The sequence below is a fragment of the Carcharhinus amblyrhynchos genome, chromosome 4, assembly GCF_965287045.1.
Source record: "Carcharhinus amblyrhynchos chromosome 4, sCarAmb.v2.hapA, whole genome shotgun sequence".
In the NCBI taxonomy this organism is placed as follows: domain Eukaryota; kingdom Metazoa; phylum Chordata; class Chondrichthyes; order Carcharhiniformes; family Carcharhinidae; genus Carcharhinus; species Carcharhinus amblyrhynchos.
In genome coordinates, this window is record NC_137327.1 from 29,840,492 (window position 1) to 29,867,968 (window position 27,477).

The window sequence follows — 27,477 nt, forward strand, 5'->3', positions numbered from 1 at the left end:
TCAGTTTACTATGTTTTAATATGTGCTATCAATGCATCGGTGGACCACACGTATAAATTACAAGGTGCAATACCCCACCTTGTGTTTGGTCCATTATAATCCTATTCACACTCCTGCCAATTTTTCTCTCATTTTTGGTTTAACTTTATACATTAGAGTTTAATTTTAAACCTAGTATGGAAGACAGTGATGTATGGGTTACATCAAGCTTTACAGAAATTATACCATCCCTGGAGCGTTGAGACCTAGGGAGTGCCTCGTCCCGCAGCAGGGTGGGTGAGAGGAGGTCGGTACTTGCCCTCTGAACCTTGGCACCCTGCCTTACACACAAAAAACCTTCAGCTTGAACACCATTTATTGATTTTTTTTATAGTTTTAAATCTTGTTCAAATTATCTCAGGCAGTGACCTTCACCAGGTGAAACTCAACTATTGCATGAAATGAAAGAAAAGGGGTTGAAGAAAAGACAAAGGGAGTGGAATACAACATAGGACCATTGATAAAATCAAACATATAACAGCAGGCATCACAATTACTGTCCAGTAATTTTTTTCTTTTATCTGCACAACTAAACTGAAGAGTATTTGTATTTTTTTTATTTCTGTTTTAAGTGGTTAATCTCATGAATGGTTGCTTTATATACCTCTGCAGCTCCTTCAGCAGTATGAATAATGGCCACCTCTCACCAGCATTCTCAATTTGAAATTGTGCTGGTATCTTGCTCTCTTTTACAGTCTGCTAAGAACAAGTGTCCCGTGAAAATGCTGTGTGGATTTGGCAAAGTATGCACTGCTATCACCATACAAACTCCCACTGATTGCAGCTTTGAACTATCTATCCAATTATTTACTACAGCCTCCTTGTTCTAACCAGTAAAATAATCCCACAGAAATGTAGGCACAATAGACATCACGATTGGCTTGGCAGTTGCGTCTCAGAGGAGTTGAAGTCTCAAAGTGCTATTATCAAGTGACCTGCCTGACCCCAGGACAGGGCAACTGACCCCATATTATGCACAGTGGTCCAAGGAAAACTTCCCTTCAGATCATGAAGTTTTTGAAAACTGCCACAGGAATTAACCCTCATGTTGCACCAAATCAAACTAAGATCACCGATTACATTATCACACTGCTTGAGAAATATATTCCCTTGCAAATTTCTTCATTTTCTTCAATAACTTGTCGTCCAACTGAGGTATATATCTGCTTTAGTTCCATGTTCTCTTTTTCATTTATGCATTATATTTGCGGTTTTTATTATATATTTCAAAGCAGCGTTAAAATATGCCATGCAGCTACATTCACAACGGTGATATTCTTCTATTTTTTTCTCCCGTAAGGAAGATTGTATTTTTTTCTCAAGCTTAACAGCCAAGTCTGCAAAAGAATTATTTCAGCGGTTCTTACTACTTTGAGCTTTTCAAGATGAATTTAACAGCGATGATATAAGAGTACATTACTGCACATGTGAGTTCTTGGCCAGTGTTCATTTAAGGAACTGGTATTATACTAAAGGCTGACCCTAGGAGTGTAACAAATGAATCCATTATGTGAAGGCGTTAAATGGTACTTGAAATGTGCCTGGTTTTCAGGTACACATAGTGCCTTTATAAGTTCCTGTGACAGGTTGTGTAATTTAAAGAGGAAATACATAATACAAATTTCTTTGACACCACAGGTATCCCCTCAGAACGCATTACAGTCAGGAGTGACAACTTCCCTGAGCTAGAAATAGAGTGAGTCACTCTGCCGACAAATCTGCTCTGAGCTCTCAGTCTGTGCCACACAACACTGCAAGCATACAATGTGGCTTCTGTCACAGACCTGTCATTTTGCCTCTAATTATATTTGGCACACTTCTATATAAAGAAATAGAAATTGTCATAGTACCAAGCTCATAGTACAAAAAAATTACAAAAATGATCTTCAGGAGAATGGGCACAATAGGATGTGACAAATAAATGTTTAACATCCCCATTGTCCGTCTTATGGGGTCAATAGATGAATTATGACAGGACATTCAATATCAACACAGGATAAGGAAATAAATTCAGATCAATATTTGGATACATTCAATAAGCGATTCAGTTTGTCCAAAACATGCATCCTCTGAATGTGAAGCTTGAATGCAGTAAAGCACCACAATGGGTGAGCAACATGAGCCTCTATTAGATTACCGACATCTCAGACATATACCACCACTAAATCACTGAGAGAAAGATACATAACCATCACCAGATTGTCAAAGACTGATGCAAGATCCTCATCAAGAATTATCAAGGAAAAAGGATGCATGGTGACTAATCACCTGAAGAATTAGCTGAAACTCCATCATTGAAGAAAAGAGTCTACTCTTGTAGTCAATCACAGCTCTGCTAGATGCCACAATAAACAAAAGGCCATCAACTATATGCCAAATTATATTGTTCCTTCCTTCTATTTTAAATAGACAGGCTTAACCCAAGTCAAACTGGGAATAATAGATTTTTCAAATCAATCCAAACCCTTTGAATTCAGCAGCCTGCCCCTTCAGATTTTCTGTCTATGATTGTGAATTTTATTCAGGGGGTACATAACCTTTATTAATTAAGGCTAATGGAAGATCACAAGAGCAATCACACCCTGGCATTAATATTGGCAGAAAGGCAATACATGATTTTTTTTTGTCTTTCATGGGATGTGGGCACCACTGGAAAGGCCAGCATTTCTTGTCCAGCCATAATTCTCCTTCAGAAGGTGATGGTGAACCACCTTCTGCAGTTCTGATAGTGGAGGTAGACCCATAGCGCTGCTGGGAAGGGAGTTCTAGGATTTTGATCAAACCACATTGGAAGAGTGGTGATATAGTTCCAAGTCAGGATGATATATGGCTTGGAGGGCAATTTGCTGGTGGTGGTGTTCCCAGGATCTGCTGCCCTTGTCCTTCTAGGTAGTAGATATTGCGGGTTTCAAAGGTGCTGTTGAAGGATCCTTGCTGAGTTGCTGTGGTGCATCCTGTAGGTGGTGCACACTGTTGTCACTGTGCACCAATAGTGAATGTTTGAAGATGGTGGATGGGGTGTCGATCGAGTCGACTGCTTTGTCCCAGAAGGTATTGAGATTCCTGACTGTTATTGGAGCTACGTTCATTCAGGCAAGCGGGGAATACTGCATCATACATTTGACTTGTGCCTTGAAAATGGCGGACAATCTTTGAGTACTCAGGAGGTGAGTTATTTGACTCAGAATTCCAAGTCTTTGATCTGATCTTGTAGCCACAGTATTTATGTGGCTGGGCCAATTCAAAGAACAAAGAACAAAGAACAAAGAACAACCCAGCACAGGAAACAGGCCCTTCGGCCCAACGAGCCCGCGCCGCCGCATCACCCTACACCTATTCTACCCTGCATGTCTACGAATGGGACCCTACTCAGTCAGATTCAGGGAAGAAATAGTGTCAATTTGGTAAAAACCGATTAGCCTAAGAGCACATCTTTGGGGTGTGGGAGGAAACCGGAGCGCCCGGAGGAAACCCACGCAACCACAGGGAGAATGCGCAAACTCCCACAGACACAGGCCCAAATCCATGTGTCTGCACAGCCAGCAGTGCTAGTCACTGAGCTGTTGCGGCGCCCATCTACCGGTCCAGGATCAAGCACACACACCGACATGAAGTACTAGGCCACTCCTGGACTTCCAAGAGCAGCCCACGCACGACCCGCCGTGTGCATGCCCCTCGCTTGACACGAGGTGGACCTCCACCTGTGGAATAAAGACAAAAAATATTATCTGGATTCAGTCCCAGGATGTTGAAAGTGAGGGATTCAGTGATAATAAACAAAGAACAAAGAACAACCCGGCACGGGAAACAGGACCTTCGGCCCAACGAGCCCACGCCGCCATTTTAAAGCATTTCCCTACACCTACCTTGGCCCGTGTGAATGCGAATGGTACCCCTACTGTAGCCAGATTCAGGTGAGAATAGTGTAGGGTCAATTTGGTACAATTTGATATAGTGAATTTCAAGGGAATAAAGTTAGGTACATTCTTATTGAGGATGGTCACTGCAATTTATCAGCCCAAGCCTGAATTTTTTACAGGTCTTGTTGCATATTAGCACGGACTACTTCAGTATCTGAGGTGTTGCTCGGATGGTGCTGAATGTTATGTGAACATCCCCACTGCTGACCTTATGATGGAAGATAAAGGTCATTGATAAAGCAGCTAAAAATGTTTGAGCCTAGGACACTACTCTGAGGTACTACTGCAATGATGTCCTGGGACTGAGATGACTGGCCACAAGCAACTGTAACCATCTTCCTTTACGATAAGAGCAACTCCAACCAATGGACAATTTTCCCTCTGATTCCGAAGGCCCAAACTAAGTATCAGTGAGCAGGTTATTGCTGTGTAGTGCTACCTGACAGTACTGTTGACAACACCTTCAGCTACTTTGTTAGTGAGAATGAGAAGACTGATAGGGTGATAATTGGCCAGATTGGATATGGTCTGTCTCCTGTGCACAGTACGTATCTGCGCAATCTTCCACAGTGCTGGGTAGATGTCAGTGTTTTGGCTATGCTGGAACTGCTTGGGTAAGGGCACAACTAATTCTGGAGTAAAATTCTTCAGTATTATTACCGGAATGTTGTCAGGTCCCATACTTTTGCAGTGTTTGGTGCCTTCAGCTGTTTCTTAACATCACATGGACTGATGACTAACGTCTGTAATGCTGGGGATCTCTAGAAGAGGCTGAGATGGATCATCCACTCAGCACTTGTGGCTGAAGATGGTTGAAAATGCTTCAATACTATTGTTTGCACTCATGTACTGGGCTCCCCCATGATTGAGCATGATGATTGTTATGGAGCCCTCCCTTACTCTTAGTTATTTCATTGTCCGCTGGATGTGGCAGGGCTGCATTGCTCAGAACTAATCTGTTGGTTGTGGAATTAGCTCTGTCTATCAGAGGGCTACTTTGATTTTAAGTATGCCTGGTGCTGCTCCTGGCATATTCTTCTGTACTCTTCATTTACCAGGGTTGATTCCTTGGCTTGGTGGTCCTGGTAAAGTGGGGAAATGTTGGGTCATGAGGTTACAGATTGTGTTTGAGAACAATTTTACTACTGCTATTGGCTCATGGTACCTCATGGATGGCCAGTTTTGAGTTGCTGTTTTGACTGTCCTGAATCTATCCAAAGTCCACAGTCCTAAGATATATGACTGAGGTTGTTTGGCCATGCTAAATTGACCTTAGTTTTAGGGGGATTAGCAGGCTAAATATATGAGGTTACAGGGATAGGGTGGGATTGTTGTCAGTGCAGGCTCAATGGGCCAAATGGCCTCCTTCTGTACTGTAGGGTTTCCACGATTCTATCCTATTTAGCACAGTGGCAGTACCACACAACACGATGGAGGATATCCCCAGCGTGAAGACAAGACTTTGCCTTCACAAGGACTATGTGGTGGTCACTCCTACCAATACTGTCATGCACAAGTAGATTGTTGAGAAGAAGGTCGGATGTTTTTCCTTCTGATTAGTTCCCACACAACCTGCCCCAGGTCCAGTCAGGCAGATTTGATTCTCAAGACCTGGTGAGCTCAGTCACTAGTGGTGCTACTGAGCTGCTCTTGGTGACAGTGAAGTCCCCATCCAGAGTATATTCTGTGTCCTTTCCACTCTCAGTGCTTCCTTTTCGTCAGGCATGTCTAATCCTTTCGCTTGGGGGAGGGATGGAGGGCACGTTTCAATTCATTTTCACTCAATCACTCTGAGGGGGGGAAAGTGACCAGAGCTGGAGAGGCAGGATGGATCAATGGAGTAACCAGAGCCAGGGGGAGGGGAGGTGGGAGTGGGGGGAGTGACCACAACCATGGCGGCAGTGGTAAGAAAGTGACCATTTGCTGGAGCTACTTCCTGTATATATCTTCACCCTCACTGGCTGCTCCTCCTGGCATTTTGAACAAGTGCCCTAGGGGGCAAAGAGAGAGGTGTTTCACAGGTCACAATCCAGTTTGTGGGCCCACAGATTAACAACTTACTCCACATGGTATTAAATATGGAGAGTCCCAATACATCAGTGAAAGGAGAGCAGTAGGTGGTAATCACTGCAAGTTTTCCTTGACCCTGTTTAAAGTAATGCCATGAGACATTGTGGGAGCTAGAGTCAAAGTTGAGAACTGCAAGGGCCACTCCCCCCACTGGCTGTATTCTCCTCTTCTGACACACCTGCTAGATTTCTCCTGCTGGTGGAACAGGACATACACAGGATGGTGACGGTTGTGCCTGGGACATTATCTGTGAGGTATGGTTCTGTCAGTGTGACTATGTTGCTTGACTAGTTTGTGAGACAGCTCTCCCAATCCTGACACAAGCCACCAAATGTTAGCAAAGAGAAATTTGCAGGATTGACAGAGTTGTCATTTCTGTTGCCTGAGTCCATAACCCGTGATCCATCCAGTTTTGTTCCTTTTTGACTACTTTATAGTGTTTTGGTGCAATTGAGTCACTTATTGGGCCTTTGGTTCGGATAGTTAAGAATCAACCACATCACATGTAGGCCAGGCCAGGTAAGGAAAGATTTCCTTCCCTAAAGGACATTAATGAACTAGATGAGGGTTTTAATGGCAACTAATACCAGTTTTATGACACCATCTTTCAATCCCAGATTTTGTTCTAAAATTAATCCATTGAATTTAACTTCTAATAGCTGTCATGGTGAACTCATATCTGCGCAGCATTAGCCTGTGCCTCTGGATTGCTAGTCCAGTAATATTATCGTGATGCCACCATCTTCCCAGACAAGGCTCTCTATAAAATAATCTGCTGTTCAGAAAGTTATTTTCCTGCTACTGTCATAGCTGTCTTAGGGCGCAATGGGTAGCATCAGCACCTCTGAATCAGTACCTCTGGGTTCGAGACTCTTTCCCAGCAAGGTGCACTCATTATCCGGCCAAACAGATTTTGTGTTAAGTCTTCTAAATTCTTCCAACATCAATGGCTGGTGGTAAGAGTGGGAGAGATTCCTGGTCAGCCACACTTGATATGGAGTGGTGCCCCCAAATATAAGCCTCTGGTGACAGACTAGTGACCTGTTCCAGGAATAACTAGCTATGGAGGCAGACAAAATCTACCTTAGCACACTGCTATGTGCAGAAAGAGAATTGGAATTGGATTCTCATAGGCCACCTCTTTACATTTTAGTTCAAAATATCAGAAAGAATTTATTGGAGTGACCAGGATGTCCATGCCATCATAAACGCTTGTATGTTCAATTTTACTTGTCTCCTTTGTGCTAGATCTAAGTGAAATGTAGTCAAAAAGAAAAACCTGCTATTCACAGGTCACGAGGAATGTTTAATGATTTGACCAAGATTATTCATTATGAGCAAAGAACCTGCTGGAGAGCGGAAGTGACTGTTTACAGAGCATAAGAAAATGCTAAGAATTAAAGGAGACCAATAACATAAGGTAGAAAAAGATTTCAGAGAGAGAATTCTCTCCAGAATTCTATTCAGCAATCCAGAGCCATCAGAATTATGCAGAATTATCCTTCATGGAGCTTCTCAACAGCCTGCATCAACTGGTTTATGGATGAGTCTGAAACTGTGAGTACTTGTTGTAATTCTCCAAGGAAGATTTTTAGTTATAGAGGCACATGAGAAATGACACTACCCACAAGAAATGTTCAAGATGATAACTGAAGATCCTTGGCTCGGTAATTCCAAATTTAGGGCCAATCAAACGCTTCATTACAGTTTGGGTGTGGATAGTATTACAAGTATTGGTCTTTCCTATTTGCTAGGATGTAACAGCACTTGTCATCCCATGAATAATCTGAGCTTCCTACGTTGAGAGGTGCCAACATCTAAATAAGCAACAATGTCGCCCATGGGTGAAACATTAGCATCCTTTTTGATATAAACTGAATATTCATCTATCTTGTCTGTCTTTCTTCAAAGCCAGATCGGGCAATCAGTAAGGAAAAGCCAAATGTGAATCATTTTTATTTCTGAGTGAGTGAACATTCAGAGGAACTGTTATGATCAGGCTCACAATGCAATCGCAACACATCTTCACAGAATAATACAAAACAATGAACTTACTATGCTTCCCTACATCACAGGTTACCATACTTGATTTAAGCTTCTATTCACTCTCATTTATGCCACAACTTCTGAGATTGTCGTAGCTTGCCCCTACAGTTTCCTCATTGAAATCCTAACTCATTTTGCACCCTCCACAGAATTTACAATTTGTTCCTCCACCTCTGTTTTTAGCTTCACTTATATCCAACCTGAGGGGACCAAAGACTTCTCTACACAATTAAAATGAAGTGCTTGCAGTTGCTAAGATGAGCTAATATTGTTGCTTAATATTTACAACTAATGTGGAAATAAAACCATTTCTGCAATTTTGTTGTACATAGCATGACAATAGGAAAATCATCCACTATGATGTTACAACATCGAAGGATCAGTCCACCTCACCAGAGGATCCTAAATTTTCATTCTTGTTTTGTACTCACAAAGAAGGTCATTCTCAATTATTTTAATTTGGAGGCACCAAGCCAGTATCCCTTTACTTCCCACTGGATCGCAAGTCTGTTCTTTTCCTTTTTTTCTCAATGTTCGAGTGTTTTTTTTATTGGGACATGGGCATCATTGGCTGGCCAGCATTTATTGCCCGACCCTAGTTGCCCTTGAACTGAGTGGCTGGCTAGGCCACTTCAGGGGGCCAGTTGAGAGTCAACCACATTGCTGTGGCTCCGGAGTCACATGTAGTCCAGACCACGTAAGGATGGCAGATTTCCTTCCCTAAAGGACATTAGTAAGACAGATAGGTTTTTCCAAAAATCAAACAATGGTTTCATGCTCATCAGCAGATTCTTATTTCCAGATACTTTTTATTGAATTCAAATCCCACCATCTGCCATGGTGGGATTCGAACCTGGGTCCCCAGAACATTAGCTGAGTTTCTGGATTAATAGTCTAGTGATAATACCACTGGGTCATCGCCTCCCCATGTTCCAGAAGCTAACACTCTGTTGCACGAAGCGATGATTTCTTTTATTAAAATATGTTCCCAATTTCCATACTGCATAATTAGGCACCCCTGATGTCTTCCTCCCACCTCTGTAATTCTCCACCTCCACCTGACTCCCTTCACATTTCCTCTGAAGTCACGTTTATTGTCGAGCTGAAAATTCATACTTTTGGAAATTAGCAACTACACTGTAGAAAATGGCTAAATTATCCCTTTCATTCCTTATGTGTTTTGGGATAAAATGTCCCAATACTTGACTTACCACAAGGCCCAGGCTATGAAACAAGAGATTTGCATCAGCTGTTATGCATTTCCAACATGAATCCCCGATTATTTTCTGCTGGAAAGTAAACTGTGTGCTTTCTACTTATTTCCATCAAAATTAGATAAAGATGGTCCAAATTCTGAGGTATTATTTGTTTGGCCCAATCTCATCCATTCTTCAGTTCACCAGTTCACTGATGTACAGATAGGCAGAACGTGATGTTTAGGCTTATTTTGTGTAGAGGTGAATCACAAATGAGAGGGGAGATTCATTATTGGTCACCCTTATTTACCAGAGGTTCATCTCCTGACACATTCACTGCTGCACCTTCTATGGGAAACTCCATTAGCAAGCCATGGAGACTGTATTGGACTTAATACAGACTGGTCTGGAATGAGTGGGATGAACAGGTTATATTCATGAGCCCTCAGCTGTGCAAATTCTTCTGGGTCCCTTTTCCTAAAATGCTATGTATTCTACAGTTATGATTTTCAGTGAATGTAGGCTGACACACAACAGAAATATGTGTCACTTGCCTTGTAAATACAGACCCTAGAGTCCACGATGGTGTAGGAAATAACCAAAAATAATGTGGAAGGGAACCTACTCAGGGAAAAAGGATCACCAGAGTGATTAATCTACTTTTGTCTCACAGGCAAATCATTGAGTAAGCTCGTATGTATCAAGTGACTCTACAAATAACCGGTTAGTAATAAGGAACTAATACCTTCCATTTTCTGGGTTTTAAAGATATATATCATTTTACAGTAATATATTTAACATATAATTGATGCTGTATTTAAAATATTGTGCTATGCAATTTTGTAAAATGGCTTACAGACTCACAATTACTATACTAATACAGTTAGTTAGACTATTAATCATGTTAAAGTATAGCAAATGATTTTAAACGCAGCATATTCCAAATCTCAGTTGAATGGATACCCATAAATTCTTGAAAGGCAGTTTACTCTGTATGCAGGAAATAGTAAGGAGCTGAACAATCCACAGGATGCTTTAACGTTCTACAAGACTAGCGTGTGAGAATGCTCACTTAACATGAGTGTTGTACTGTCAACAAGAAGTGGGTTTTGGCACCTGTTCCCATAGAATTGGGCAAGATATGCACAAAGAGTGTTCCACATGATTCTAATACAAGTATTAAAGATTTGATTAAATATTTTTTCAAGCCAGTGCTTCAATATTATAAACTTGATGCTATAATTAGAATGTACTGTTTATGATGATTGTGTGTGCGTCTTTCTCCAGGTACATGTACACATCTGTGTGTTCCTACCATGATCAAATTTTGACAAAGTGTCACATTAACAGATGCAAATGGTCAAGTTTGAATTCTAAGCTCTTTAGACTGTATAAATGATAAAATGAATTTTTTGTATATTTTTTCAAAGGCAAATTGAAAAAAAAAATTATTTGCACAGTAGAAAACAAAGCAAGACTTGAAATCTGGTTTATCAGCACCCTGACTAACCAAGAATATTAATAATGCAGATATATGAATATATGGGAAAAAAGTAAATGATTAGCTGAGTTGTGAAAATCTGTGGTTTCCAGCTATGTCACTATATTACACATTTCGTAGCTCAGGAAAATACTGAAATTATTCTGGTTTTATAACAAAGGAATACAAAACATTAAATATCCCCTGCACCTAATGCATCATTCATTAATCAACCATTAATTAATTCTCAACCATAATTATTACTAAAACTTGTGTTGCTGATTCTCCCAACAGAAACACTATAAATAGCACTGTCATGTTAAAATTATCCATTAACCCCTTACTCTGAGTATATTCAGTGTTTTGATCATGATTCAAAGTGTATTGTTTTTACATATTAACTTAGACATTAAAATTGCCTACAATGACAATGGATAAGATGTGATGATACAAAGCTAAGGTATACTAGAGTTCATAGCATTTACAACTGTTTTCTCTTAGGTAGGAGAATGGATTGAAGGTTGAAAATAACATTCATTTTACTGGGTCTCTGCAAATATTTATTTCTGAAAAAATACTGTTGCTCTGTAATTTATGGCAGGTTCCAAATAGAATTATATTGCCCGATATAATGTCGGAAGACACGATAGGCTTAGGTTTTCCCAATCCAGGTGTAAAATACCTTCTGCAATGACTATCCAAATGTATTAACTTTAATATTTTTACCACCTATAAATCTGAAATATTAAGCTGAAAGTTAAAAAGTAATAAATGTTGTATGTTTCCATGCCAATGCCTATGAAGTGAGTTTTAAATTCTTTATTTTAAAATTTTATATCAATGCTCTATTTAATTTGTCACACTTTCCATCCCCAAGCAGCTATTCCTTAAGTAACCACCCTTTACATTCAAGTAATGTTCATTTTTTTTCTGAAGAGGGAAGGAAGCAAGTGGAGAAATTTTATATTTGGGTTTTCCATTGAGAGGCTTTAAAATCCATGTTCTAGTGCAACTCTATTTACCTCCTTTACAATGGACCTCTCTGACTTGGACCCTGTGGAGTTTAAAGCCTTTTTTAGAAGAACAAGTTAGTCCACAATTCAAAATGTATTGAAAATTTACCATTAGAACTGAATGGTATTAAAATGAGGTACCTGATATGTTACTGAATATAAGTTAACATATTTTAAGGGCAGGTAACACTATGTGTAAAGACATGATTGCTGGAAGGGGCAATGTTGTGTAGAATGCAAAAGTTCCAAAATGTTGAGTTACAAACCAGTTGGATGGGAATTACCTCAGATATTTCACAAGGCACATTTCCAACCTTTATTACGCCAATTAGGAGAGGGGAGATGAGGTGGAAACCAAATGCTTCCAAACTTAGATGCAATGAAAAAATGTTAGCAAGCAAAACACTCTAGACTTGGACCATTTAGGGTCTGTTAATACTGGAGCAGTGGAAGGCAAGGTTGCTATTATATTTATCCATCACAGCATGTTGCCAATTTCAGGTTTGCCAATGGCAGAAATGTCAAATGAAGGTCAAATACTTTCCTAAAGGAAAGAAGAGTGCACCCCCTAATGGCTGGTTACTAAATAATACTGATTTCAGGAGGCTGAAACAGAAGCAGATGAAACATTCAGGGATAATTACAGGTACCAGATTGATTACCCTGTTCCACTACATTTGAAGTTTATCTACTGGAATGATTTCTACATCTAGCTTTCAAACAGCAGGTACTCTTCAGCAACACAAGAAAACATTTACCAAATTCATTCCTCACCTAGCCGTGATTTGGCTGTTTTAAATACAATCCCTTCCTATTGCCAGAAAGAGACTTAATTGTACATTTCTTCATGTTGGCTAAGCTATCCAAATTATCTGTTCCCTTGTTTGCCCTGGCATTGTTGAAAATAACCTTTGGTTTGAGATATATGTGCCTTTTATCCATTAATTTTATTGACCTTTTATTTAGATGCAAAGATGTTTATGGTCATAGAGCCATTTGGTTTAGATGCAGTTTTCACTGCATTGGATACTAAGTATGAGGAGGACTGAACAGAGACTTCATCCAAAGAATCATTTATAACACCCAAATAGTTCTTGGGTTTACAGATTCAAAGGAAACTGCTGAATTCTTAGAAATGCTCTAAGCAATTTCTACCCACTCCTGAAGTGCAACTCAACTGGGGCAAGAAAAAGGTCCAGTATATATCAAGAATTGTATGCACGCAAGAGTCATAGCCTTTAAAAATATTTCTGTTATTAATGAGGAAGAGGTCATGGCCCAGAATAAGAAGCATGAGATAACATCAATTATATATCTAATAATCTGGAATTTTACATAAACCCTAATCTATTTTACCCTTTCCAATTTTCTCATCTCCACTCATGAAGATTCTGACATACTATGTGCTTCCTCCGCTACAGTCTACTTACATTTCTGAACCTGATTCAAGCAGTCTTTTTTTTTGCAAAAATATACTTTATTTGTAAAATATCTGAAAGTACATTACAAACATTTCAAAATGGCTATCTCACACATCTCACAATAATATTCAGGTTCTCTACATACACCAAGTTGTACTCTGAGCTGTTTCAATGCAGTCAAAGAAACATTACAGACATTTCAAAATGGTCATTACAAATGGTGCAATGGTATTTAGGTTGTCTACACAGATCAGGTGGCGCTCTGAGGTGCTTCCATACAATTGTGATACATGTAATGTTCACTGTATACATTCAATGTGAGTCATACAGCCCGAGGAGCTTCGATACAATTCCACTCCCCTCAGTTCACTATGGCTGAAAGATCTCAAGACAGTGGCCTTCCCCCAGTGCACCTCTATGGCAGCTGCCCCAAGCTTTAGTGTGTCCCTCAGCACATAGTCCTGGGCTTTGCAATGTGCTAGCCTGTAACACTCAGTTGGGGACAATTATTTGCATTGCAAGACCAACAAGTTTCAGGCAGGCCAAGACTGTCTTTCACCGAGTTGATGATCCTCCAGCACAGCTGATGTTTATCTCATTGTGCGTCCCTGGGAACAGCCTACAGAACACAGAGTCCTGCATCACGGAGCTGCTCGGGGCAAACCCCAACAAAAACCGACAATGGTCTCTTCCCCGCCATAGATATTTCGAGGGCAGCATGCAGATGGAGTGATTCTCTGGGTATGTAGGAATGTTCTGATGGGGAGGGCCTTTCTCACCACCAGCAAAATTAAATCTTGGTGCTTGTTTGAAAGTTTTGGTGATGAGGCATTCTGCCAAATGATTCCCAGTCTGCTCAAGGAATCATGAAAGAGGATCCAACATATCCTTTTTCCATTGAGCTTCTAGGACATTTATCCAAACAGTCATTTGTAATGTTTAAATTGAGACATTAAATAAATATTTGGTGTTATCACAGCTAAACTCCACCCTGTCCTAATCTGGCAACCTACATATTTTAGTAGAGCAACTGGAGAACAATCTGCTTTGAGAAGCTTGAGTTTTCAGAGTGCTAAGGATATTTCTTGTTAGTTCTCACTGCTAAATGCTAATACAGAGTGTGTTGGCATTCACGTTGCGTTACGTAGATTTGTCCACTTGAACTGAACAATGTTAAAACTATAGCATGCAGATAAATGTTATATTTTAAAGGTGTTATTCTTCAATTCTTGCAAAAATATGACGAATTGAAATTCAGTAATGCAGTGAATACGTAATTGTAATTCATACTGATTCATTAGGAAAATAATACTGTGTTTGTCTTCACCAAAGATATACTAATGTTATATGGATTTGAAATGTCTAAGGATAGGTACAAAAGAGGAGGAGGGAGAGGGATTGCAAAGTATTTTTTAAAAAATTTGTTAAGACTTTCCAGCTACATATCATTGTCTATCAACATACAAGATTGGATGTCATCCAATACTTGCTTTAGGTGATTTGATAGTGCAAAAATATTTACATAATGCCTTATCACAGTACTTAACAGACTTGATTATAACTGTTCCTGCAATCCAGGTTCATAGCTCTAGGTCAACGGATAGTCAAAACTATTGTATCCTTGGGGCAACAAAATGATAATGAATCTGTACTTTTCGTCAAAGAAGCAGCTCTTTGCAATTTACCATCCAAACAAACACTCAAATCTTGACAATTTTAACTGACTTCATGAAAATTTTCGCTGCATAGCTGAGTTTCAAACACAATCATTTATTAGCAAGAACTACTGAAAAATACACTAAAAATCATGTAAACCCAGTCTTTACAATGTGAATCTTTGCAGTGTCATCCCTTTATTATGCACCGTTTCTCCATATCTACTTGGACCATTAGCAACAATGCTCAACAGTTTATCACCCATGTCAAAGACTATTTGGCAAATTATTAAATGGTTGCTTTTGCAGATCATACAAGAATCTTGACTGACTGTTGGTGCAGAGCCGGGAACACTGGTATAATTAACGTTACTGTGGGCATCAGACATCTCAACCATTTTTTAAAGCTTTTGCATAATTCTACCACAAAACGTCTCATCAGCAGAAAATTTCATAACTTGCGATGCTCTTCTGCCAATGCATCAAATACCATTATTGTCAAGCAAGTAAATGATTACAGCTGAAAACCAACAATGTCACCTACCTGGAACTGAGATGACCCAGAAGCAAAAGAAAACACAATAGCAGCCAAAATTTGTATCTCTAGGGAAAGTGTTCCATTCTATGTGTCCTCTGAGACATAGTGTTCTTTAACATGTTCACAAGGCAATCAACTGCAGCACCTGAGATATAAAACTGATTTTTTCTTCTGGAACAATAATTGCAACTATAATATTCTTTTTGCTTCTCATTCCTGCTGTTCTAGTCTATACCATTTAACTGACATCAAAACCCAAGTAAAATACTCCCATATACAGATATAACTCAATATTCATCTAGGAGTGTTTGTATGCAAACATCACAGTCTAATTTGAAATGATATAATATAATCATTCTGATAATTTATTTTAAATGGTAGTTTGTGGAATTAATATTTAATCCTTACTTAAAGGACACAATGCAGACATGTCACATCTTTGGTGAGGTAAAAGATAATATGCCTCCAGCAGAACTAAAGGTTTTAAGCCCTTCCACTTTTCTTAACTGTAGAATCAGTATGCAAAGTAACGTATTGCAGTGCAGCCAAGTTCCAGCCTAAGTCTGAATCATTTGAAATGATTAATTCTCACCCAATCTACCATCTGACATACAACACCCTGACTGGTTGAAAACAGTTACTCTTGATGGGACAGAATTCTTGAGGCACTAGCAACATGTGTTGTTATCAAACTAGCCATATCAGTGCTTCAATGAATTTCTCCACAACTGTCTGTCCTATATTCAAAGAAATCTTCTTGCCTGTCACAACTATCACTGCCACACAAACACGTTAATTTAAAAAAATTCTGACCAGATGCCAGAACTTCCTCATGAATATACTGAAGGACTATTAAGCCAGCATTTCACCATGTAGCCACGTTTACTAGGCAAAAACATATATATTTTTGCCACACATCAGCATATATTTATTGTAGCGAACGCAGAAACAAATGCACTTCAAAGGGTTGGAATATATTATTGTGTTTGTTCTGTATTAAGATTTCTATTGCACACATATTTGAGTTTGTTGAAAGTTCCCCTATCAACCATCAATGAACCACCAATAATCCTCTCCAACATCACTGCCTGCAAGATCTGCAATTACATCAATCACAAAACAAAGAATAATCTATCACCGACTAACCGCATTCTGAATTAAACTCATTAATTCAACCTTTATTATTCATGCAGCAGCAATATTGGATCCAAATGTCTGAGAATAAAAATATGTAATTGTTATTAACTGCAATAACGTAACAGTACTTTTAATCCAATAACCTTTACAATGATAAGTTCACTGTCGCAAAATTAGTTAGATTGATGAAGAATAATTGTTGGTTCTCAAAGAATTCAGACATTCCTTAGCATACAGAAGATGTGTAGCACATTTGTACATCTTGTACCCAAACATTTACTACTTTTGAAATATTAAATGCAAAACTAACTTTGGGAAGTGAAAACAAATGCAGGCTGTTTGGACTTGGACTGCGTGTTGGTTGTATCTGGTAATAAATGTCACTTATACAAAGGTGTTATGTAACAAAGCAATAATAAAACTCAGCTTATAATATTGATACACATGACTGAATCTGTATTCATTTATGTGAAGCTGTAGCAAGAGTTTTTGATTATCTTGTTAATTATACTATAATATTTGATGCTGTGTAGATGACATTTTTAGTTTGAGAAATGATTACACAATTTTAATATGTAAAGCTCTCTTACACTTTTAAAACTGAACATGTCAAATTTTGCTATGAAAAGTTAAATGTGCTCGTTTGCTAAAATGCATTGATTTGGATATTGATAACTTTTTTTGAGCTGAGTGTGGGAGGGTGGAATTGACCTTGTATGAGATGCCTGTATGTACTTTAGCATAAAAACCCTATTACTAAAATTCTGTTCTTAACGTAAGTTCTGAATGGCAAATTGTGGTCTTATAATCAATACTCTCTGACAAACAATCTGCAGTCTGTTCCTTCCAGGATAAAATGTTAAGCATTATAAGCTCTTATTTAATGGGTTTGGCGTTATTATATGTATGTCAAACCTTAGCTATCCAGGAGATTTGAAGAGATACAGCTAGCTCATGGGTAGAAGTATAAAATCTGCTGCATCCTAAAATCGTAACCTTATTGCCCAAGACATATAGGTCTTCATGATGTTACATGCTGGAGTTAGATATTTTCTTTGAGAGATTTGAAGGTAATCTATTTACGTGTCTCAGTATTTAAAATTAACACAGTAAAATGAAAATGTATAGGTTTTCAAACACAAATACTTACATTAACTTCTTAACAATCTTACTATTTCTGCTAAACTGGGGTGAAGAAATTGTGTCATGCTCATGCCCACCATGGGTCCAGCTTATATGATGAAAGTGTTAACTTCGCCAAGACATAAAGAATCATTGTAGTGTGAATGTTTGCAATGATGAATGGATCCCAGCATATCTGCAAAGCTGTAAGGGGCATGGGATCACTACTGCTGAGTTTGCTCCCTACCTCTTCCCACCTCTCTACCTTTTAGTTAAACCAACCTCTTTGAGCACATCGCCTAAATGTCATCTTTTAGTCTGAATAAAGGACTGTGAGACATGTTGAGATGCTTCACAATGAGGAAGGTGCTCTGTAAATGCAATTGGTTGTGGTTCACATGGTATTAATTGTGTATCACATTGGGGCAATTTTGTGACATGGATAATGGTGATGATCAGGGTGAAAAAGGTGTGTACTGTCACTTCGTGCACTCTGTGGCTCGACTAATACTCACCAAAGCTGCACTACAATTCATTGTGATTACATAATGGTTCTTTCCCACTGAAATTTACAGGTACATGATGTGTGGATCTGAATATTAGTTTCCTTCTGTGTAGAAATCAAGTTACTAATGCTCTACAGCAAGACTTGACCAAATGGTAAACTGCAGGTGGATGATCCAACTGTAGGTGATATGAGCGCTGAGAAGGTTAACTGCTGGCAGCTTAAGCAACTCTCACAAGAAGTATTTTTATCACTAACATTGATGACAATCACCATGGTGGCTTATTCCAGCTCCAGGTATTTTGCTCTGATGCGCATAAGTTTTTTCAGATTTTTTTTCTTTGCCATTAAGTTTTTAGGAAATTACCTAAGGCTTTTCAGCGGGAGGTCTGCGTTTCTTTGAGAAGCTGTGATTGGTGGTGCTCCCAGCTTCCAGATCGGGACTGATGAAAGAATGGCCAGTTTTGCTACACAATCAGACAAAGGCATTCAAAGACGGCAGATCATTTTAAGGAGGATTAAAATGCATGGGAGAACTCCGTAAATTATGTGGCAAGTATTTGAAAGAAACGATGTTAAAGTGAGCCGGGGCTTCCCAGATCACTCCGAATGTTTGCAAGAACTGTCCATTCCCATTGACTGAGCTGGGGCCCTGGAGAATGGCCTTTGCATGTCCTGCAGTAAACTTTTCCAGGAGAGTTTTAATGACATTTATCCTTTTTTGGGGGGTGCGGGGACACTTCATTAAACTTCTTTCGACCTCGTTGGAAACCGACTTCCCGTTTTGAACACAAACGCATGTGTTTGCGCTGGGAATATTGTTCAATGAGGACCGATAGGGATGGCCCCCTCCCCCAAGAAAGAGCTGAAAATATTGCTCTCCACTGAAACTAAATCGAATGCGCCGAGGTAGCGCCCGCTTTTAAAAATCCTTCTCTTGCAATGGACATCCTGACTGCTGAGCTTACCGGCATCTCCACCTATTTCCAAAATGTAATCCGCTCGCTGAAAAAAATTACTACAAAACAACATTTAGCTGAATAGAAAACATTTATCTTTGCAATAAATCTTGGCACGTTGTTTTCAATCTAAGAACAACTTGTTAGTGCTGGTGACTGGGGTGGGGGGTGCATTAAATCAAACAATTTTATTTTTTAAATATTCAGGTCAACATTCCGTCTAATACTTCGTTACCATTCTTGTTGAATGTTGCACAATATCATCAAAAGGATTACGTTTAAAATGTAAAAACAAAGGTGGATTCTTTTGCGGGAAATGATATTATCTGCCCCTGCGTCTGGTTAGAGAAGGCGGACAGGAACATTTATAATATTTTCTTTTGGCAATGGGGCAATTTAGCAATGTCATCGTAGGATCCATCGCTGAATCTAGAGCTAGCGTGAGGTGTGCATCACTTATAGAGTAACAGAGCCAAAAACTCTCGTCTCAAACTTGGGGAAGCTGTTCTGTCTGTCCAGCTTAGATGCAACTCACTAGATTAATAACAATTATCTTTCCTTTTTTAAAAAAAATCAGCTCTTGATACACCAGTGAAGACTAATCAGGAGCTGGGGAAAATTCTGGTGCAAGATAGTATTTGACCAAAAAAAATTAGAAAATCTATTCCTCCCTTTAGTGTGATTAATTTCTGGTCTTCTGCAAGACAGCTCTCGGCGTTCTGGGGGACGGCGTTTTCTTTTGTTTTAAGTTCAAGGAGCGCAAGAGAGATGATTTTACAACTTTTAAAAGGTCCATCCATTTTACTCGTTGGTTTTTGATTAAACGTGGCTTTGAGCTCAGTCCGCTTCACCTCACTTTAACCAGGTCGATGTGCATTAGGGCCCTGGAGGTTCCTTCGGGATTAGTTTTAAGGCGTTAAAACTGTACAATTCGCTGCTGGTGACGCCGACTTTTTTTTGCGGGGGGAAAAACAGGACTATTAAGTGTAGATTTCTAATCGAGCGACACCCAAGTAAAACTTTAAATCCCCCGCCCCCCACCCCCTCCCTGTGCTGTTTACTAGCTTAATATGTTTGGACTAAAAAGAAATTCCTTTACTCGGGCTGAGCTAATGACCTGCTAATCAGATATGGAACAGGATATGATCTGAGCATGTATTTTACTGGCTGCATATAAATAGAGGCAGTAAGCGGGAGTGTAGACCACTCTTTGTAGGAACACGGGAAACGTGGTGTACAGTAAAGCGACAACAACAACAACAAAAAGCTCAAAATGAACTGAGCAGATATGTGTCAGATGGTCTGCGAGGCACCGGCCCGAACTAGTGACTTGCAGCAAAGTAAAATCTCTTGCCCAGTGCACACACACACACCCCGTCAAATCTGTACACAAAACCGTTGCACCCTTCGAGCACACACACACACACAAAGCTGCTTCGCCAGGACTGTCTGCCTGCTAGATTTATTGTTAGGACTCCAGAACTGCACAGAACCCGCCCAAATGATTACAATCACAAGTGGAGAGATATAAAACCCACAACTATCACTCACCCGAGCCCAGGGCTGGGGAGAGGATTTAAACAAGGAGGGCTTTGCAGAGCCCTCCCTCCCGCTTTAATACCCTCCCTGCCCCGGGACATTGGACTTTTACAGGAAACTTGTACTTGGCCAGCTCGCCGGGCGCTATTCATTCTCACAGATTAGAAACATTCAAGTCTCAATTTCGCAGAGGCATGGCCAGGCAACGCCGAGTCGGTTTCGCGCGTTGGGAACGTTACAAGAATAATTTAAAAGTTCATTTTAATACCTCATACAGTAAAAATCAATTTTTAGTGCCGACTATAACAGTACATTTTAGCACACGGAGGGTTTTTATTGAACGCCAGAAGGCAGATTGTATTTTACCAAAAAGGGAGGGGGAAACCCACTGGAACACTGTTTATCGAATTTGGACATGTAATCTATATCGATTACTTTGTGTTGGGATGATTGTTAATTCGCATGCATCAAAACGCTCCAGTAAATAGCTAATTAAAAGTGTCATTATAAATGATTCCAATGTACAGATATGCAATGCGCAATTTAATATGTATCCAGAACAAACTGTTTTAATGCATGGAGCGGTAATGCAACTAAAATATCTATTTGGGGTGGAGGAGGGGAAGAAAGGGTCAGGATTGTCAAAATAATTCTGAATGATTGGCGCTGTGTTCTTTACAACATGTAAATAAACAAGTTGGCCCAACTTTTAAACATTAAAAAAAAACACGCTAGCAACTTTTGCAATGCGTGCTTCTGCATTGTTGCACGGATGAAAACTCAAAAGGTGATCCAGTTCGTGTTTCATCATTAAATGTGCAACATTGGAGATGAACACTGCTTCACCGGCGACATCATTTGTGATTTATATCGAGTATTTTTGGCCAGTTTGGGGAGGCGTCCCTGTGGTGAACCAAAGCACTCGCGCGTTTCCTGCAGGCGGGTGGATTTGAATCCGCGGGATGTCTCACCGAGAGATTGAATTATTGAGAACGGTTCGAAAAGAAGGTTGGGGGGTGGGGGCTAGAATTAATTAGAGCACCAATTAACACGTACAGTTGGTACTAAAGTTGTGCATTTAAATTCCCTGCAAGTTGGAGTCACCGTATTTAAGTGCGGGATGGAGTTCCCGCAGAATTGTTGTCACTGAAATTATTTGAGTTCATCAGTTTTAATCCATTTGCCAACGTCAAACACTGGACAAATTCGAATGGCCTGGGAATGTCAGCGAGAGGATGACATCTTAAAGTATTAGGCCACTTATTCGTGGTTCTGGATGGAATAAAAGGCTCAAAATAAATGAGCCTGGCACAGTGTCTTTTCGACGGTGTCCCTAAATTACTGCACATCCTTACAATCGCTCTGTTGAAATGTTGCCATTTATCTCCTGAGATTTTATATATATATATACATAATATGCATACACACACACGTATATAAAATGGAGTTATTAACTGAAGAATCAGTCCGAACCAACAAATTAGGATTGCTGGAATGTGCTTGAAGGCGATGAGGGCCAGCTGAGGTGGTGTTATTTAGAATTGCGGCTGAGTGAAAAGTTGCCTTCTTCCTGCATGTCAGGGAACGGGGGTGGGTGGTGGGGGTGAAATCGCTGATGAAGTTGCTTGTAATGGGGCGGCAGTGATTGCGAGGCTGGTTTGTTGTTGCTGTATTGTTGTTGTGTGTTGTGCTGCACTGTATTATGTGTGTGTGTGTGTGTGTTGTGTCTACCACAGAGATCGTGCCTGATGTGCTCTGGTGCCGTTGCTGGAGTGTGCACACAGTGTGACACTGATGGATGCGCCAATGGTTAGACGGACAGATGTTAGGGCGGATCTAACGGAATGTTGCACGTCTAGATTGGGCTAAAAAAAAACCCCATCTCCATTCCGTGAAAGTCACTTAGTCAGCCTCTAAAGGCAAGGATGCAGGTAGCCTGAGCGAGCGGGCGAGAAGAGCTCCTTCTCTCGGAATGCGAGCGGCGGCGAGATAAAGCTGACCGAATTTGGCAGGAGAAGCAGAATTTGACAACTCACCACTTTTCCTCTTTATTTTTCTCCCTCAATCGTCATTTCCAGGAGCACCCCACACTTCCCGGGACTCGGCGATGTTCATCCTGTGACAAAGCTGGGGGAAAGGGGGGGGTGGTGGTGGTGGGGAAGAGGTTGGGGGGGTGGGGGGAAAGAAGAAAAAAATACAGACAACTTCAGCAGCAAGGAAAGTGAAACGGATTCTCGGGGAATGGGGAGGAGGGGGAGATTAGAAATATCTAAAAGTCGACACGGCAAGAAAGTTGTGACGCCAGCTATTTAAATCTAGGCAGTTTGCAGACATTTGGATGGTGTCCAGAGGGAAAGTGGCCATTCCTGATCTTACCAGCAAGAAGTCAGATCTGATCTCCCCTTCCCACCCCCACCCCCCCTTCCACTCCTCACCACAACTCCACCAAAGAATTTCCTACTGCCTGGCCTGACATCTTTAAGAAGAAGAAGCGTGTGGGACACACAGAGAGAGAGAAAGAGAGATCTCCCCCTTTTGCTCTGCCCTGGCTGTCACTGAGCACCTCCCTGCCAAAGAGGGAGGGGAGGGAGGGGGGGGGGGAAGAAAAGTGCAATTGGTAGCCAAGAAACTGTTTGGCATTTGCTGATCCATGTTCTCCAAACCACTTGAACACAGTTCCAGTCCGGCCCCTTCTTTCTGATCTTCATTTCCGTAAGGGACGCGCAATCGAGCTCCAAGCCAATCGATCCCCCTGTCTCTCTCTCTCTCTCTAAATGGAGGTTCCTGAAAGTCAGCAGCATCCAGACGGCGAGAGCTTCAGCCGCGGGCAGCAGAAAGCTGGCGCATCCCCCCGAGCAACCCCGTCCAAACTCCCCGGGGCTTGAAGCCGCCGCGCCGTGCCAGGAGGGAGGCGTCAGGAAGGTGGCAAACTGGACTCCCGGATCGCCTGATCCCTCTCCCAGCGAGAGGCACACACAGCAACAACAACAGCAGCAGCAGCAGCAACAGCAACAGAGAGAGCAAACCCTGTGAGTAAAGCAAAACCCCTGTGAGTTAAAACAAAAACAAACCCCAGCCCAGCAAACAGAGAGAGCAAACCCTGTGAGTAAAACAAAATCCCTGTCAGTGAAAAAAAAAACCCAGCCCAGTAACAGAGAGAACAACCCCTGTGAGGAAAACCCCAGGCCAGCAACAGAGAGCAAACCCTGTGAGTGAAACAAACCCCCTGTTAGTAAAAAAAAAGCCCAGTAACAGAGAGAGCAAACCCTGTGAGTAAAACCCCAGGCCAGCAACAGAGAGCAAACCCTGTGAGTAAAACAAACCCCCTGTTAGTAAAAAAAACAGCCCAGTAACAGAGAGAGCAAACCCTGTGAGTAAAACAAAATCCCTGTCAGTAAAAAGCCCCAGCCCAGCAACAGAGAGAACAACCCCTGTGAGTAAAACCCCAGGCCAGCAACAGAGAGTAAAACAAACCCCTGTCAGTAAAAAAACCCAGTCCAGCAACAGAGAGTACAACCCCTGTCAATAAAACAAGTCCCTGTCAGTAAAAAAATACCCAACCCAGCAACAGAAAGAGCAAACCCTGTGAGTAAAACAAAATCCCTGTCAGTAAAAAAAAACCCAGCCTAGCAACACAGAGCAAACCCTGAGTAAAACAAAACCCTGTGAGTAGAAAGAAAAGCCTGACAGTAAAATCCCAGGCCAACCGGCTTCAGCACTTTTCACCAAACTAGTTTTTTGGAGGGTGCTCAGGATGGCTGGCACTGAGCTGGGCAGTGCCAAAGCCAAGCTTCAGAAATATTTTACACTGCTATCTTCAGCCCCTCCGCACAGAAGTTCCGATTTTTTTAAAAAAGTGAGCGATTTGGGGAGGAGAAAACTGTCCAACCTAATTTGGGGTAGTTCCCCAGCTGAATTGTTGCTACCTGCTATGTTTGAGAAGATTGTATTTGGAGCGGGGGGGGGGGGGGGGAACGGAGGGGGATGGGAGGAGGTGGGAAGGGGATAGAAGAGGTGAGTTGGGGTTGGAGGGGAAAGGGATGGAGGGGGAAAGAGGATGGAGGGGGAAGTGGGACGGAGGGGGAAAGGGGATGGAGGGGGAAAGGGGATGGAGGGGGAAAGGGGATGGAGGGGGAAGTGGGACGGAGGGGGAAAGGGGATGGAGGGGGAAGGGGATGGAGGGGGAAGGGGATGGAGGGGGAAGGGGATGGAGGGGGAAGGGATGGAGGGGGAAGGGGATGGAGGGGGAAGGGGATGGAGGGGGAAAGGGGATGGAGGGGGAAAGGGATGGAGGGGGAAAGGGGATGGAGGGGGAAGGGGGATGGAGGGGGAAAGGGGTGGGAAGGGGATGGAGGGGGAAAGGGGATGGAGGGGGAAGGGGATGGAGGGGGAAAGGGGATGGAGGGGGAAGGGGGATGGAGGGAGAAAGGGGATGGAGGGGGAAAGGGGATGGAGGGGGAAAGGGATGGAGGGGGAAAGGGGATGGAGGGGAAGGGGGATGGAGGGGGAAAGGGGTGGGAAGGGGATGGAGGGGGAAAGGGGATGGAGGGGGAAGGGGATGGAGGGGGAAAGGGGATGGAGGGGGAAAGGGGATGGAGGGGGAAAGGGGGATGGAGGGGGAAGGGGGATGGAGGGAGAAAGGGGATGGAGGGGGAAGGGGATGGAGGGGGAAAGGGGATGGAGGGGGAAAGGGGATGGAGGGGGAAAGGGGATGGAGGGGGAAAGGGGATGGAGGGAGAAGGGGGATGGAGGGAGAAAGGGGATGGAGGGGGAAGGGGATGGAGGGGAAAGGGGATGGAGGGGGAAAGGGGATGGAGGGAGAAGGGGATGGAGGGAGAAAGGGGATGGAGGGGGAAGGGGATGGAGGGGGAAAGGGGATGGAGGGGGAAAGGGGATGGAGGGGGAAAGGGGATGGAGGGAGAAGGGGATGGAGGGGAAAGGGGATGGAGGGGGAAAGGGGATGGAGGGGGAAAGGGGATGGGGGGGGAAGGGGATGGAGGGGGAAAGGGGATGGGGGGGGGAAGGGGATGGAGGGGGGAAGGGGTGGGAAGGGGATGGAGGGGAAGTGAAGGGATGAGGATGTGAGATGAGAGAAGGGGAGGCAGGGGTTGGGCTGGGTGGTGGCGGGGGAGGAGGGAAGGGGAAGTGGTTGGGGAGGGGTGAGAAGGGGTTGGAGAGGGGGAAAAGGGGGTGGAGGGGAAATGGGTGGGAGGGGGGGAAGGGATGGAGGGGGTGAGAAGGGAGTGGAGGGGAAGGGGTTAGAGGGGATGGGAAGGGGCTGCCAGGGGGTGGAGGGCTGTCGGATGCTGGCGAACGGTGTGTGTTGTTGTTTTTTGTTTTATTTGGAAGTTGACAGTTAAAGAATGCCGACTTTGGGTGACGCGATGAGCTCGTTTTCTTTTAAGCTTGCCTGTTGCAGCTCCCAGTGAGTGGCTGTGAGGAGCCGAGGCGATGTGTTGAGTGAGTGAGAGAGAGAGAGAGCCTGGCTCTCACTGACTGTGAGTGAGTGAGTGTCCGCCGCTCTGATCCCCTCCTCCTCCTCCTCCTCCTCTCCCTCACTCTCTCCCTTGGCTCCTGCCTTACTGAGACTCTCTCTCTCTTTCTCTCTGTATTTTTTTTGGTGTGCCCCCCCCGCTCCCGCCAGCCCCAAGCCCTGTCGCTGTTTGCATGAAAACGCCGCCCGGCCGCCGCGCAGCCAGCTTGGAAGGAGTTGGGGATCTGTCGGGCTAACTCTGGCCAACATGCCGAGGAGGAAGCAGCAAGCGCCCCGGCGCTCAGCAGGTACGACCCTCACTCTCTCTCTCTTACACTGTTATATACAGGGGGGGGGGGGGGGGGGGGGCAACACTTGTTTCTGAAGAAAATAATGTTCTTGTGAAAGGAGCAAAGGAAAACCCTTTTTCCATTCTCTGGATAACTTGAATCATCCTCCCTCTCCTCACTCCCTCCCTTCCCTGCCTCACTCTCTCTCCCCTCCTTCGCTCCCTCCTTTCCTTCCCTCACTCACTCTCTCCCTCCTTCCCTCCCACACTCACTCCCTCACTCCTTCCCACCCTCCCTCACACTCCTTCCCACCCTCCCTCACTCACTCCTTCCCACTCATTCCCTCACTCACTCCTTCCTTCCCACACTCACTCCCTCCTTACCACACTCACTCGCTCACTCACTCCTTCCTTCCCACGCTCACTCCTTCCTTCCCACGCTCACTCCTTCCTTCCCACACTCACTCCTTCCTTCCCACACTCACTCACTCCTTCCCACGCTCACTCACTCCTTCCCACGCTCACTCACTCCTTCCCACGCTCACTCACTCCTTCCTTCCCACACTACTCACTTCTTCCTTCCCACATTCACTCACTCCTTCCTTCCCACACTCACTTACTCGCTCCTTCCTTCCCAAGCTAACTCACTCCCTCCTTCCCACGCTCAATCACTCACTCGCTTCTTTCTTCCCACACTCACTCACTCCTTCCTTCCCACACTCACTCACTCACTCCTTCCTTCCCACACTCACTCGCTCGCTCCTTCCTTCCCACACTCACTCACTCGCTCCTTCCTTCTCTCACTCACTCGCTCCTTCCTTCTCACACTCACTCGCTCGCTCCTTCCTTCTCACACTCACTCGCTCGCTCCTTCCTTCCCACACTCACTCGCTCGCTCTTTCCCACACTCACTCACTGGCTCACTCTTTCCCACACTCACTCACTGGCTCACTCTTTCCCACACTCACTCACTCACTCGCTCAATCTTTCTCCCACTCACTCACTCGCTCCTTCCCGCACTCACTCACTCGCTCTTTCCCACACTCACTCGTTCACTCTTTCCCACACTCACTCA

At 42.8% G+C, this 27,477-nt stretch overlaps 1 protein-coding gene and 1 long non-coding RNA gene across 2 annotated transcripts in view; one reads left to right on the top strand and one right to left on the bottom strand.

The window, feature by feature from the left end:
• Positions 1 to 23,409, bottom strand: part of LOC145341894 (uncharacterized) — a 151,324-nt gene extending 127,915 nt beyond the window's left edge. The window contains exons 1-2 of the long non-coding RNA XR_013886461.1: positions 23,076 to 23,409; positions 22,677 to 22,767 (exon numbers count right to left, since the gene is read on the bottom strand). This is a non-coding gene — a long non-coding RNA (uncharacterized LOC145341894). The remainder of the gene's footprint in view (positions 1 to 22,676; positions 22,768 to 23,075) is intronic.
• A 2,889-nt stretch (positions 23,410 to 26,298) lies between these two features.
• The window catches only part of tshz3b (teashirt zinc finger homeobox 3b), a 77,655-nt gene continuing 76,476 nt past the window's right edge, over positions 26,299 to 27,477 (top strand). Inside the window, exon 1 of the mRNA XM_080186923.1 lies at positions 26,299 to 26,421. Coding sequence (XP_080043049.1) covers positions 26,382 to 26,421 — 40 coding nt within the window. The 5' untranslated portion in view covers positions 26,299 to 26,381. The remainder of the gene's footprint in view (positions 26,422 to 27,477) is intronic.